A 14139-nucleotide genomic window follows, 5' to 3' on the forward strand; every position below is an offset into this window, starting at 1 on the left:
GACTTTTCACCATCCTGTTCATTCTTATTCTTAGTTTCCCAGCCCTGCCAATAAACAAACACCAGCATGATGACACCACCACCGTGCTTCACTGCTGTTTGGGGATTAGGTTTGGGGAAAAACAGATTTTTTTTATGAAGCTCAAGAAATTCAACTCTCACATGATGAGACTCCTTCAGAATTAATTTCCTTTTTTGTTTTTATCTCTGATTTATGCAATGTAAGTGAGTTTTGGTGATCAGATGAATTAATAATCTATCAATGAAAAGTCTGAATCACTTGGAAATGTGTAAAATAAGGTGCTTTCGTGCAATTAACAAAATTAATTGGATTTTAGAGGAAAGATCCATTTTTTGCACAATGACCTATTATCAGTGTCTTTCAGTCAACGGCATAAATGTCCTAGTATGGCTGCATATCCAAGTAAATCCTTTCATAAGTGTAAAGGGTAAAAGGGAAAGTAATTACAAGAAGTTGGTACACCACGCCACACCTGAGAGCATATGACGAGAGCCAGTCTCATTCTAAAACAGAATCATTAGCCAAAAACATATGTGTAATTAAAATACCAAAAACGTTAGCTGGACGTTTCACTATTAAAGAGTCAGATCTCAACCCTACTAAGCTGTCTTGGGAGCAGCTTGATGATAGGATTTATGGAGGAAGACTATCCAGGTGTTAAGAGGACCCGTTCTTGTAGCCTCAGGATCAGGTCTCTGCTTTTTGCAGATGATGTGGTCCTGTTAGGTTCATCAGAACATGATCTCCAGCTTTTGCTGGAGCGGTTTGCAGCCAAGTGTGAAGCAGCTGGAATGAGAGTCTGCTCCTCTAAATCTGAAACCATGGTCTTGAGTCATAAAAGGGTAGAATGCCTTCTCCAAGTCAGGGGTGAGGACCTGCCCCAGGTGGAGGAGTTTAGAGATAGGGTGAGAAGCTTGGTCATCTGGGACGGGCTCAGAGTAGATCTGCTACGCCTCCACATCGAGACGAGCCAGTTATAGTTGGCTCAGGCATCTGGTTAGGATGCCTCCTGGATGCCTCTATAGTGATGTTTTCTTGGCATGTCAAACTGTCATGGTCTGTGTCTGCGTCTCACCTCATGTGTCTCCTTTTGTCCTCAGTCGTCTCTAGGTGCTCCTTTTGTGTCTTCTAGCGCCCTCAGGTGTCGTGTCTGCGTCTTCCTCATGTGTCTCCTGGTGTTCCCCATTTGCCCTCTAGGATTCCCCCCTCAGACTTCCCTTTCCCAGGTCCTGTGCTCTCTTGGCCCCCTCTTAGCCACGCCCCTGTAGTTTCTTTCTGTAGTGTTTTCCTTTAGTGTCAGTTTCCCCTTAGAAAATTAGTTATGATTCATGCCTTCTGGTCTTTTAGGTCATTTTCCTTTGTTACAGCCTTTCATTATTTAGTGTGTTTTTTCCCACCAGTGTTTTCTTCCTCCTCCCTGAGTTAGTAATTGTGTTCACCTGGTCCCTCTCCCCACACACCTGCAATTCATCTCCCTCTCATCTTCTCAGTCTATTTAAGCCCTGTCTTGTCACTCTGTGTCTGTTGGTTCATTTTCTTATGTGTTGCGCCGTTTGTTCCCCTCTCGAGTCTCTCTGAGTCCCTGCTCATGTGTGAGCTTAGTTATTTTTGATTTTTTTCAAGCTTTTGAGTATTAGTCTTATTTTGTGCTTTGGACTTTTCAGCACATCCGCCTTAAATAAAGGAATTGTTTTTCTTAAGACCTCTCCTGCCTTTGAGTCGTTCTGGGTACTTCTGCATCCTGGGTCCAACCTCCTCTCCTCAACGTGACACAAACTGGGAGAAGACTTAAAGGAAGACCCAGGATATGCTGGAGGAACCATGTTTTTCGGCTGGCCAGGGAACGCCTTGGGATTCCTCTGAATGAGCTGGCCCAAGTGGCTGGGGAAACGGAAGTCTGGGCCTCCCTGCTTAGACTGCTGCACCCACGATCCAACCCCGGTTAAGTGTACGATAATGAATGGATGGAAGATGTTCCGGGGAAAACGGGATGAAAGCTCATCTTAGATCTTTTAGGTTGGACCTACTGCAAAATGTGTTTTTATTATTTTTTAAAGCAAAATTTGAAGACGATATTCATAATTTCTAATTAAAATTTCTATAACTCTCACAATACCTCTATGTGCAGTTCATTTGATGTATTTCCATTTAAAATTAATGAAATTAGCATTTTCAGGAATAAAAAGTGCTGCCACGTTCTGAACCCTTGTGGCTTTTAGCATTTTCTTCCCGTAAACTTCTCATAACCGTCTTTGCTCCAGATAGTTTTTCAGACCTTCTCATATATAGGCCTTTCAAAGTGATGTTGAATACTTTGCTTGCAAACAAGTTGATTTAGATTTAATAGAACTCGTTTTTTCGGGAGGTGGTTTGGTATTTTACTGAAAGTCAGACTTCAAAACAATTTTTCAGTTTAGTCTCTTTTATATTTCATCGCACCAAGCTGTGTGGGTCAATTATATAACATCAAAACACCAAGTCGTAAATATTAATGGCTTGTTGTGAAATAAAACACAAAAGGAGGTAATACTTTTTCTAAAGAACATTTTAACAAAGATAACCTTTGTCATTCTCCTTAGGCGTCCCTCTGCTATAAATAGTTTCCAGAAGAAAACAAGGGACATTCTTTAGTTCGGTTAGCATCTCTGTCTCTTAATTAGCTTTTGAATTTTTTACATTTACCAATTGTAGTTGCATCCTTTGAATTTCTTTTTCTATCAATAATAGATACACAGCAGAAAAGGATACAGGGGATAGCCACATTTGCTGTATGATTAATGTGCTGCAAAGCTGGCATGACAACTTCGTCACATGACCTAAGAAATTTTATACACATCTGTCTTCACTGTTTGGATGAAGCATGGAGCCAGGGGACTGTTGGTATCCAGAGAAAGGTAGAAGGCATGGGGGAGGCTGGGGACAAGAAGATGAAGATATTTGGTCTCAAAGCTGTGGTTAGTTCCTGATCCCTGTGATTCTCAGGAGAACCAGTTGTCTGTCCTGACAAGCAGAGAGCCAACATTCACTTGGCACGCTTGGTTTGAATCATCCCTGAACATTCACGTGTTACACTATAATTACAGTGGATCTGTGTTTAATGCCATCTCCTTTTATTTTAGCTCAGTCTGTTTTTATTGTCCAAAACCTGCATATGTGATGGTTATAAAAGCAGGAGGACCCTATTCTTGGTTCTCTGGAACCTTATAGATGTTTCCCCATGTCAATGCATTGGATGGTAACAAATAAAAGGGACAAAGTATTTTCAGCATTGTCTTGCCTATGACCATGGTTCTGTAGAGCTTGATGACATAATGAAGACACACCTGTGAGTGTTTTTAAAAAGATTTCTGTCATCACCTACTATGCAAAAGAAAGCCCAGTATGGGGGCACTTGCACAATTAGAGGTTGACTAAATACTTTTTGCCCCAGTGTACGCTGAAGGACCTTTCAGTCACCTTTAACCAGGTCCAGCGTCCATATCAGGGCACTTTTTTACTTTACCAAGTTCTTAAAATCAAACAGCTTTGACACAAAACTAATTTTGTAGAATAAATACTGTAGCGTCACGAAGGTCCTCTAATTTGTGACAAAGGTCACATTTTCCCAGCTAGGTCAAGCTGGGTCAGACTGTAACTTTTGGTTCCACAGATTAATCCAGGAGTCATGATGACGGCTGAATATCATCCCTATCTGCTGCTGTTCCGTCCCAGAAGAAGGACACTTCAAGTTTCACAATGATAATTTAAATAATAATTTTAATAAACTCTTTGACTTTATTACTGTTTATTATAATCATCATAAATAATATCTTGGATCAGTAAATTTATTTTTAATTACTGAAATGAATTATTATGCTTTGGGTATAATTATGATTATGGTTGATAATCGGTTATGTATGTTCAGTAAACCAGAAGGTCAACTTCCACTTTATCCATCCAACACAGAGCTTATCCAGAGTAAAGGTAATCTGCCATCACGTCTTTGACTCATGACCAAAGCTTTCTTGCTCTGAGAGTGGGCGTGTTCTGAGGGGTTTGTTAAAACTAACTTTCCAGCAGCAAAACCTCAGTTCGTGAACCAACCACCATCACTGAGGATAAGAGAACGGCCGCCCTGAAGCCTCCACCTGCTGTTCTGTCACGCTGATAGAATAGCTTTGAATAAACACACGATAACCAGCTGACGCAAAACTCCTTCAGAGTTATTGATTTTGAGACGCAAATAGTTTCATCAGTCGTGTGACCCACGGAGACATCCCAGGACTGATTTGGTCGCGTTGAGGTTCTTCTACCATCCTCGTGCCCAGAGGAAATCATCTCCATCTGACATCTCGGACCCAGAAAGGGGTCTCCTGAAACTGGGTGAGGTAGACACTTTCGACAGATGACGTCTGATGCTGTTTCTCTTAGTAACAACAGTTAGCTGCAAAACCATCATTTCCAACCCAGAACGCGCTTCTCTCTCTGAAAGAAACCTTCTGAGAATTCATTCACGCATCCAAAACTCGCATTTTCAATTTAGCTTTCCATCCAGTCACAGGTTTGCCTTTAAACCAAGTTTAATATCAAAGCTGGTAAATTGTCATCCATGAATTGTCGTTCCAAACTGTCAAGTTTAAAATTGTTAGTAATAAATTCTTAACTTTAAAAACTTGACTCTCATCTTTGAAATGAAACACAGAAATGTTTAAAAAATGTCTTGTTATTGAAAAAGCAAAGATTCTTAACTTCTGATTCAAAAATAAACTTTTGCTGTTAAATTTAATTATCTTAAATTAAACATTAATCTTTGGATTAAATATAGACCAAACAGGTTGGTGTATGAAACTCTATCGATTATATAAGTATCCTGGATATGTATGCATGATAAAGGCTCGTATGCTAATTTGCTTGGTCATTCTCAGAATCCACAACTGATAGCAAACAGTGTTGATTCTAGTATGTAGAATACGCTACAATACGCTCATCACCTACCTCTGACTTAGTGAATCGGTCTAGATCTGACTAATTGTCAGCGACACTCTCATCACTCCTCCTAATCCCTCCCAGTCATCCCTGTTTGTTTCCTCTCACTCGGTGTATAGATTACAGAGCATTACAGGCTGAGCAAGGATCAGTTAATGCAGGGATTTGACTAATTGGGACGATTTGAGTGTTTGCGTACATTTGGGCACATGTGAGTGTATGTGTGAATACTTCTACACCGAGCACACATTAGATCAATGTTTGTTTGTTTCTCTAATTAAATGAAACCACCTCCTATCACAGTCATGCTTCCAGGCCTCTCACCTTCACATACCTCCATGTGGGGCTTTCACCCAAAACTGAAATTATGCTGATGATGCAAGATTAGTGTGAAAACAACAGAAAATAAACACAATTTTTAATGTTACAGTTTCACAAGTAACCCTAAAATAGATCAGACACCCAAGGAAGGACCATTATTCAGCTGTAGATCTCTGATTTACATAAAGCTTGTGACAAAGAGAAATATATAAACTAGTTTTTTCCCCTGAACTTTCCCAGGGTTCAACTGCAGCATCGTGTTTATTTTGGAGACATTCTCTTCAATCCTCTTCTTAGCAGGTGAAATGCAGCTCAGTAAGGTTTTAATCTGGAGATTGACTCGGTCAATGTAAAACCTTTTTGGCTTCTTGGACGGCGTTTGGGTCAGCAACAGGAACACCTGTCAGTTAGTTCTTCTAACTTAAAGAATGAAAAGTTTTATTATAAAGAAGATAAATCACCTAAGTCTTTACAGATCATGTAAACAGCTAACTGTCTTATATGAGAAATTTAAGAATTGTCCTTGTTTAGGCTGTAGAAAATAAAAACTGAAATTTATTTTCAAATATGTTGCTTAGTTCTGAATTAACAAAGCAAGAATGCATTTTCGGCAGGGAATTTTAAATATTTTCCAAAAGAAACACAAAAATTGCCTTCAAATGAAACATTCAAAATGACAAAAAAAAAGTAAATTAGAAGTATCTTTCTCCTCTTATGATGTAACACTTGGTTTGTGCGCATCACATTTGCAGCAGAGCCTCGCTAACATGTGCTTAAGACCAGACCTCTTCAGAAAAGGAATTGAAGACATCACGCTGCAAAAGCATGATGCTGCTCTTCTGCCTCGCCATCTACACGTTGGTACAGGAAAAAGAGAAGGTGCGAATCAACAAAGACAGGGAGGTGGGCGAAGTGAGACACAATGCAGGAGTGAGAAAATGGATGCGAGAAGAAAAAAAAGATGAATAGAGGAGATCCAATCAGGAGTAAGAAGTGAGGCAGTAGTCGTGTACGCTGTGTTTGATGCATGTTGACAGCCGTTTCTGTAAGAGGCAGTAAAACGTGTGTGTGTGTGTGTGTGTGCGGGCTGTGATGATGCATATTAACATTTTTACTCTAATTAAAGTGCATTTTCTGTGTTTCTCACAGGCATGAACAAATATTTTTATAGAAGCACGTTTAGATCTCCGTATTTATGCACCGTATCTCCCTAAAGCACATGATAAAAGTCTGAACTATGAATTTGTACATTTGCACCACCAGCTGATGATAATAAATGCAGTTTCTGACCCTTTTCAACTAAAAACATAATAAACTGTTATTATTCCACTGATATGAAGTGAAATCTTTGTTTTAAATTAAACTGAGTAAAAGTTAAACTACCCGAGATTGCCAATATGGAGCCATAACAACTTTGATTGGTAGTTGGTCTTCAATAGCCCGTCTCCTGCTGCTGATTAAAGTACTTCTACTGACCGGTCAGGAATGGTACCATACCGCTACATGGCTGCCATTAAACCATTAAAAGTAGGTGAACAATAATGTTTAGGAGCCGAGTGTTGCCTTATATGTTCAATACTGATCAGTGGAAAACGGTATTGATCAGACAATTCTCCAGATTGGATTAAGATGCCTTTAATTTGAACCTTTATAATCAACAGTAGATCCTTATTCTGGACTCTCCGGTTTAAGACAAGTGGAAAAAAAAACTCTAAACAGATCAAATGCATTTTAAATATGTTGAATGTGTACAACAATAACACCATCCTCACTGCACCTCGCTTCCTGATCCTGAGTGTCTAACAACAGAAACACCTCACCTAATCAGGTTCCAAGTGTATTAATTACATTTGGTATTGCTCACAAGAGCCCTTACTTACAACTGTAAGCACCTTTAACTAAACATAATACATTCAACTGAAAGGCTGGTCAGAATGAATCCAATAAAGAGGAGGGGACTAGCCTTTTAACAGTCAGCACATTTGACACAAAAACTCTGAATGTGGTGGTTAAATAGTTTACGTATGGGCCCAGGGGCAAAGCGCCAGCTGAAAGGTTACCATGTGCAACTCAGTGATTCATAAACTCAGGCCGCAACTGACCGTGAGTCAACCCAACATGCCTGCACATATGGAGCACACGAGAAATGTCGTAGGAAAACCCCTCCAACTCTGCCCCACTGTGCATCTCATGCATTCACATACAGCATGCTCTGGTTCTGGTGTCAGTCTCTAAGACGCAAGACCAACAAACACAATCAGAACCTCCAGAACCAAACAGGACACTCTGATGGTTTCAGCGTGAGATTAGCAGAGAGGGTGAGATTAGGGAACCACTGGCAGCTGTTTGGGTCAGATTCATGCTCCAGTTGACTGATTAATCTGTGAGGTTACAAAAGGCTAGTAGCTCATTCTGTTGGTTCTGCTGGATTATACCTCCATCTACTGGTCACGACCAGGTACTGCAGGTGGACGGGAGGTCTTACTTTAGAATTAGTGATAAGTTAACAAATCACTAATTGTTGCTATTTGACAAAGGTTTTAAACGTAGTCGTGCCTCATCAACAGTTTACATTTTAAAGATGCTTTAAATGTAACCGTTGAAATACGAGCATGTGTAAGTATCCCACTTTTTTGCAGATTAAAATCCCAGATTTCCTTGAACTCTGCTTGGTGAACCTTTCCTGCTAAACAGTTATAATTAAATGACCACGCTGATGTCAAATGAAGGTAAAACGGTGTAAGAACCCATACTTTAGGAGTTCTAAAACCATAAAAGAAGACAAAAGGTTTTTAATCATTTGATAATAAAACAGCACAGGAAAACTGATGAAGCTTGTAGCAGAACCAGAACATCTAAACAAACCCATCTGGGGACTTTCTCTGACTTACAGCAAGTTTATTAAAGTTAAAAACAAACTGAAAGTCTCAAGAGAGTAGCACAAGAGAAGTTACCGGTGGTCTGACTGGACAAACATTTAATCCAAACGGCTTAAATATAATCCCCCACAATTTACTTTACAACTCATCTCTTTAGATTACGGAGCAGGAAGTCTAAAAACTGAAAGGAGAAAGTGAGTAAAAGAGAGAGCTTTTGAGTTGATGCATCTGTAATCTGCTGGAGTTTCACAATGAAAGCCGAACAAGCAGCAGTGAGAAAACTAGAGTCACTCTGTTTTAAGTCTCTGTGCAGGCGGTGTGTGTCTGTAGTGGCTTATGATCTGAACCAGGATGAAGCAGTTGATGACTAAGAACAATAATCCCGCCATCCAGATCAGGAAGAATGTGTTGTAGTCTTCAAACTCCAGGAAGTAGGCCGGAGCCAACCAGATACCCTGCAGGGGGATAAAACATGGCTCGGTACAGGACAGGCACCCAAAACCAGCTCTAACTACTACTTTGTGTTGATGAGCCACAACACTTAAAGCATGATAGATTAGGTTAAATAGCCCTGGCCCTAACACCAAACAGTCTTAGGGTCTCAGTGCACCCAAATTACAGTTCTACAACATTTCCAGCTATTTTCTATCTTTTAAAACTGATCCCAGCCAGATCTGAACCTGAGACCTAGCCTAGAAATCAAGACAGAAGGTAGCTGAGGCTAAAATGATTTAGCCCTGCCACGCTTTATTAGAGCCGCAGCAGTCTTGTGTCTCGCAACTAACAGAGCTCCATCGGTTTGGTGGGTGGGATGATGCAACTAGGGTTGTCAAGGTAACCGGTGTAGCGGTAAACCCCGGTAAAAAAAACAAGTTGACAAAAATAATAACCGTCTTGTTTTTTAAAAACTATATTATCTCGGTGGACTACCGTGGCTGCGGTGTAGGCGCGGTGACCCTTACCAGCCACCGTATCATCTGCTGAAGTTGCCGGCGGCACATGCGCACTTTGTTGTTTACGACCAAAACTTTCTTGAAGCTAAAGCTGAAATAATGGCCAAAGGAGGAGATGGCAGCGCTCAGGACATTTATTATCCCTCAAAGAAGACAAAGTGGGAAGTACGGGCATCTTTTGGATATTTGAAGAATGCCGAGGGACAGTTGATAGAAGACGGCTATCCTGTTTGCAGCACGTGCAGAAAAAGTGTCTGTGAAAGGCAGCAACGCTTCAAATCTCATGACACATCTGCGTGACCATCACCCACAACTCTGCAGTCAACGCAAGGCAAGCTAACGTTAGCGTTTTAGCTAAAATGCGTGATCCGAGGATTTGGGTTGAGGGAGAATGCAACGGGTCGCTATATAAAGTAGCCGCAGCGCCGCTACCTGCATATAAACCGTGTCACGGACACCCCCATGTTGAAATGACGCTATGCATTACGGGGCTCCCAGGGGCAGATAAGAGTTGGTCTCTCTCCGAGAATAATTATGAATTTAACAATGATTACTGCCTGATGACATTTTCCCACATCTGCAAAGCTCACTGGAAGGACACAAACCGAGGACAATATTTTCCTGATATAGGGTTTAGTACTCAAGTAAGGGTAAAAAAGTATCTGATTAGAAGGCTACTTGAGTACTGAGTATCATCTGATCTAATATTTTTAAATTATGACATCAAACAGACATAAAATAAGAAGTTATGGACAAATATTGGTATTTTAAAGACTAAAGGGGAAAATGTAAACAAATAAACAACATCATTACAAAATAATAAATTTTAGGCAAAATTTAGACACAAACTGAGGACAATATTTTCCTGATATACAGGATTTATTTAGTTGTCTGAAAATGTAGCACGTTTTAAAAAATACTGCGATAACACCCAAAACCGTGACAATTCTGGTCACAATAACCGTGAGGTTAAATTTCCACACCGTGACAACCCTAGATGCAACAGAGTGGAACAACTAAGATGGTGACAGTACTGAAGTTTATTTAGAAAAATTATGTATTTGTTTGTTGGCACGTGAAGACATTTTGAAGACGACGGAGCTCTGTTTATGGCTAGCAGTGTTGGGCAAGTTACTTCAAAACTGTAATGCATTATTTATTACTTGTTACCCTCATTTTAAAGTAATTCATTACATTACAATATTACTGATTTTAAAATGTAAGGCATTACACTACTTTTGAATAACTTTAAGTTACTTTCACCAAAACAACTTCAGTATGAATCTGTAATGTGACGCTCAGTGAGCTCATGACATATATGTGGAAAGTGATGTGGTGTCTGAGCTAGGACTGCTGGTGATGGGGGCTCCAAGCCTACATTTGCCTTGGTCCCCAAATGCCTTGATACGGCCCTGGATGTGGGACTGACTTCTGGGGTGATCTGATTCTATCACATGTATAAATATTAAAAGCTTATATATTGTTGCTTTTCACTGGTAAAAATGTGAATTGGGGATAAATCTACCTACTTTTTTTTCTTTTCAAGCACTTTGTTTTGTTTTCTTGGTTTTATGTGAATAATTTCCTGCCCTTTCTCTCTCTAACCTTCCTGCATGCTGCATGTTTTCTCCGTCTTCCAGAAAAACTGTTTCCTAGATTTCCTACTTTCTAACTAATCAGCCAAAGGGATCTACCGAACGCAAAAAAAATAAAAAATAAAAAATAAAAAGCTTAATATGCGCTGCGCTCCAGCAGCAACGAATTGAAATCACCGGGGCACAGATTATGAACTCAGCTGAAAAGTACGTGAAGTACCAGAGAATATGGGCTGACATAAACGATCACAAACGAATTACGTTGTTTTGGTGGAGCGATTTTGTGAATATAACAGCGGCCACACGCGCAGGATGCAGCTGGAGTATTTGAGCCATTACCGCTGCGTTCTCTCTGCTCATAGAATGCCCGCAAAGCTGAGTCCATAAATGACGTCATATATGTGGATACTGGATCTTTTTTCAGGTTTCCCACAATTTGAATTTTTAGGAAACCCACGTCTTGATTCTGGGTTTTAAAATGCATTGTAATTACCGCGTTACTGACAATTGTACCGAGTAAATATTACCATTTTCTTTACCACATTACAGCAAAAAACAATGCATTACAGTAATTAATTACATTTGTACCGCATTACTCCCAACACTGATGGCTAGGCTACATATTCACATTTATAAGATGGGGCTTGCCTGAGAAATTTCCTAACATTAAGAAGCAAAGAAAATAAAATCTACTAAAATCCTGCTGGTTAAGCCAACAAGATTATGAGAATAGAATTAATGAAAAAAACTGAATTACCTGTCCAGCAAACCAGAGGAGCAGCAGGCCTGAACCCCGTTTCCCAGACAGACTCAGGTGTGGGATGACCAGAGGAAGTAAGCAAAGATACCACAGAAAGTACTGAAAAAAAATATATATAAACAATTGCTTAGCGCTTAGTCTGTTTCCATAAATTCTTATATGATCTCTGCCTAGACCTTTAGTACCTGTGAAGTGCAGACTTTGTTGAAGGAAACAAAAATGGCTGTATTAAGGAAACAGGCGAAGGCCAGGTGACGATGGAAGGCCCATGATGCTACTAACAGCAGGATGAGCTGAGGCAGAAAGGCTGCCAGGCCAAGCCACTGGCTCCCCCTGCTGTCTGCAAAAACAATAAAAATATGTGGAAAACTACAAAACATCGATATAAAACACCTGTTTTGTTGTCTTAATCTGGTGGATTTGATATGCTGAATTAGTAGATACCTGCAGTGAGGTAGAGCATGTAGAAGTAGGGGGAGAAGTTGTGTCTGATGTCTCTTCTGGTCAGATGGTAGAAGTATGTCTCATGAAGAAACTGCCAGCCATACCTGAGGTTTCAGCAGAGGTGATCACACTTAGAAGTTCAGAGATAAAAGAAGCTAAAATGTTTACTTTTAAAGAAATTGTGTCTGTTTTAAAGTTAAATATGTCACGAGGTGAAAATCTTAAAGCCTAAAACTGATCGTTCGGAGAGAGTTTAAAAGTGCTGCCACAGGAAACCATCCTGTGCGTAAGTGTGTGTGTTTTGGTGCTTACATGTAGTAGAAGAGTCCTTTGAGTGTGAAAAAGACCGCTCCGGCCACACTCACAAAGAGGATCAGCTCATAGTTGAGGAAACTTCCAATAAAGGTGACCCACTTCTTCCATGTTTGCTTTTGTCTGCCTTCCTCTCTTCTGCCCTCTGGTGCTCGCAGAGCCAGAGCGATGGGCAGGGCATATGTAACAGGATAGATCTTCATATGGACAGACAAGCCATAAAGCACAGCTGCACATGCCAGATGCTTGGCTGGAAGAACAAACAAAGAAAGGTATCGGTGCACTGAAGCTTAAAAAGGAAGATCAGAAACTAAAAAGTCTCAAGAGTTCCCTTTCTAAGGAGGGCATCCCCTCTTTACCTTCCATACAGAGCAACGTCCCGAGCACCAGAGCAGACAGGATGGACTCGGCATTCCCTCGACTGGACACACCCATAGGAAGAGGGTTTAAAAGCCACAAAGATGAAATTTTGCTTGCACTCTGAAGAAAAATGCAAACAAAAACACATTTTTTCATTCTGGTATGTAAAAAAACCTGCATTTCCTACTAAATTTGTTCAAGAAACAAAAAGGTCTAGCTCAGACTGACATACCTTGCAGTCTAGACCTTGCATGCAAAGGATTTTGTAGATGAGCACTCCTGACAGCGCATCACACAAGATGAAGAGCATCTTACCAAACACCAGGGTTAGGTAGATGTTTGAGGTGAGAAGCCAGGCCAGAAGAGGAGTGTAGCGGTAGGTAGAGCGGTTGTACGGAGACTCGCCCTGTGAAAACGCTCACAAGTTAATGTGAGTTTAGAAAACATGTGTACCTCTCATAAATCTGTAAAACTATAAATAACACTTTAGGCATGTTTGCACAGAAAACTGTTTTCCTTACAATGATATTTATAAATAAATGAATTCATTTATATTTCCGTGTCTTGCCCACCGCTTTACTTAAAGGTTTTGTAACAAGTAGATAAAACTGCAGCTCAGTTTCCCCCCATAATGCACAGCGAGCACTGCGACATACCTGAGTGATGAACCTGGCAGCATCTGTAAACACGTGATAGTCGATGTCGGTGAACTTCACCACCATGTTCCTGTCCTGGTAGTCTCCATAAGCGACCAGAACCAGCCGGATTAGAAAGGACGTCGTGAACAGGAGGACGTGTTTTTCTGTAAGCTTGGACAAAAGTCTCCCCATCTCCATCAGATTAGCTGCAGTTTAACTCAAATGTTCAGTTCTATGTGAATCATGTCCGCTTTTCTTGAACGCATGACACTTTTAAAAGTGTTTTCATCGAGCATTTTTGTGAATGACCTTTAATAAGTGACCAGACTGCTTCAAATGTGACAACCCGGAAGTGCAGAGGAAAACATTGTCTTCTTCTTTGGTTTGTAGCGGCACTTCAAATGATCATGTGTCATTCCTGCCACCTGCTGGAAGAAAGGAACTACTACATCACAAGCTTTTGAGAAGAAGCAGGTTTTACAGGCTTTATTTGGCTCTTTTTATTTTATGAAATAGTTTTTTTTATTTATTATCTGCCTTTTAACATAAAAAAGTGTCCCTCCAATATTTGCTTTGGTGTTTGAAAAGTATTATACAGAAAAGGTTCACGTGATTCCAGTCTGGCTCTTACAACTGACTACACAGTTCTCTTCTAGTCCGCCACCAAAAATCCGGAAAACAGCCTGTTTTGGCTTCTGTTAGCTTTTCAACATCTAAAATTTCCTTCTTCTCTTTTGTCACTAGGTACAGGTAGAAAAGGTTGTGAAGTCTGGCAAAATGAAAAATGGTTGTAACTAAATATAGTAAAAATCAGAACATGAATATGAAAAGGAAAGAAGCAGATTTAATCCCTTATCACTTCTTATTCTCAGTTTAACACATCCTTCATAT

At 40.2% G+C, this 14139-nt stretch overlaps 1 protein-coding gene across 1 annotated transcript; it reads right to left on the reverse strand.

The window, feature by feature from the left end:
• Nucleotides 1-8079: 8079 nt before the first annotated feature.
• On the reverse strand, nt 8080-13602 carry pigm (phosphatidylinositol glycan anchor biosynthesis, class M). Its single transcript, XM_015954868.3, has 8 exons — nt 13267-13602; nt 12843-13016; nt 12610-12730; nt 12251-12500; nt 11939-12042; nt 11680-11834; nt 11492-11593; nt 8080-8641 (listed from the first exon to the last, which is right to left on the reverse strand). Exons 1-8 carry the CDS (start codon nt 13444-13446, stop codon nt 8474-8476), a joined length of 1254 nt encoding a protein of 417 aa, XP_015810354.3. The 5' UTR covers nt 13447-13602; the 3' UTR covers nt 8080-8473.
• Nucleotides 13603-14139: the final 537 nt, after the last annotated feature.

Source organism: Nothobranchius furzeri, chromosome 7 (assembly GCF_043380555.1).
Source record: "Nothobranchius furzeri strain GRZ-AD chromosome 7, NfurGRZ-RIMD1, whole genome shotgun sequence".
In the NCBI taxonomy this organism is placed as follows: domain Eukaryota; kingdom Metazoa; phylum Chordata; class Actinopteri; order Cyprinodontiformes; family Nothobranchiidae; genus Nothobranchius; species Nothobranchius furzeri.

Coding starts and splice junctions, on each gene's coding strand:
- pigm (XM_015954868.3), bottom strand. CDS start 13,446: ATGGAGATGGGGAGACTTTTGTCCAAGCTTACAGAAAAACACGTCCTC. Junction 12,043..12,250: donor AAAGGACTCTTCTACTACAT/GTAAGCACCAAA, acceptor CTGAAACCTCAG/GTATGGCTGGCAGTTTCTTC. Junction 11,594..11,679: donor ACAAAGTCTGCACTTCACAG/GTACTAAAGGTC, acceptor ATTTTTTTTCAG/TACTTTCTGTGGTATCTTTG.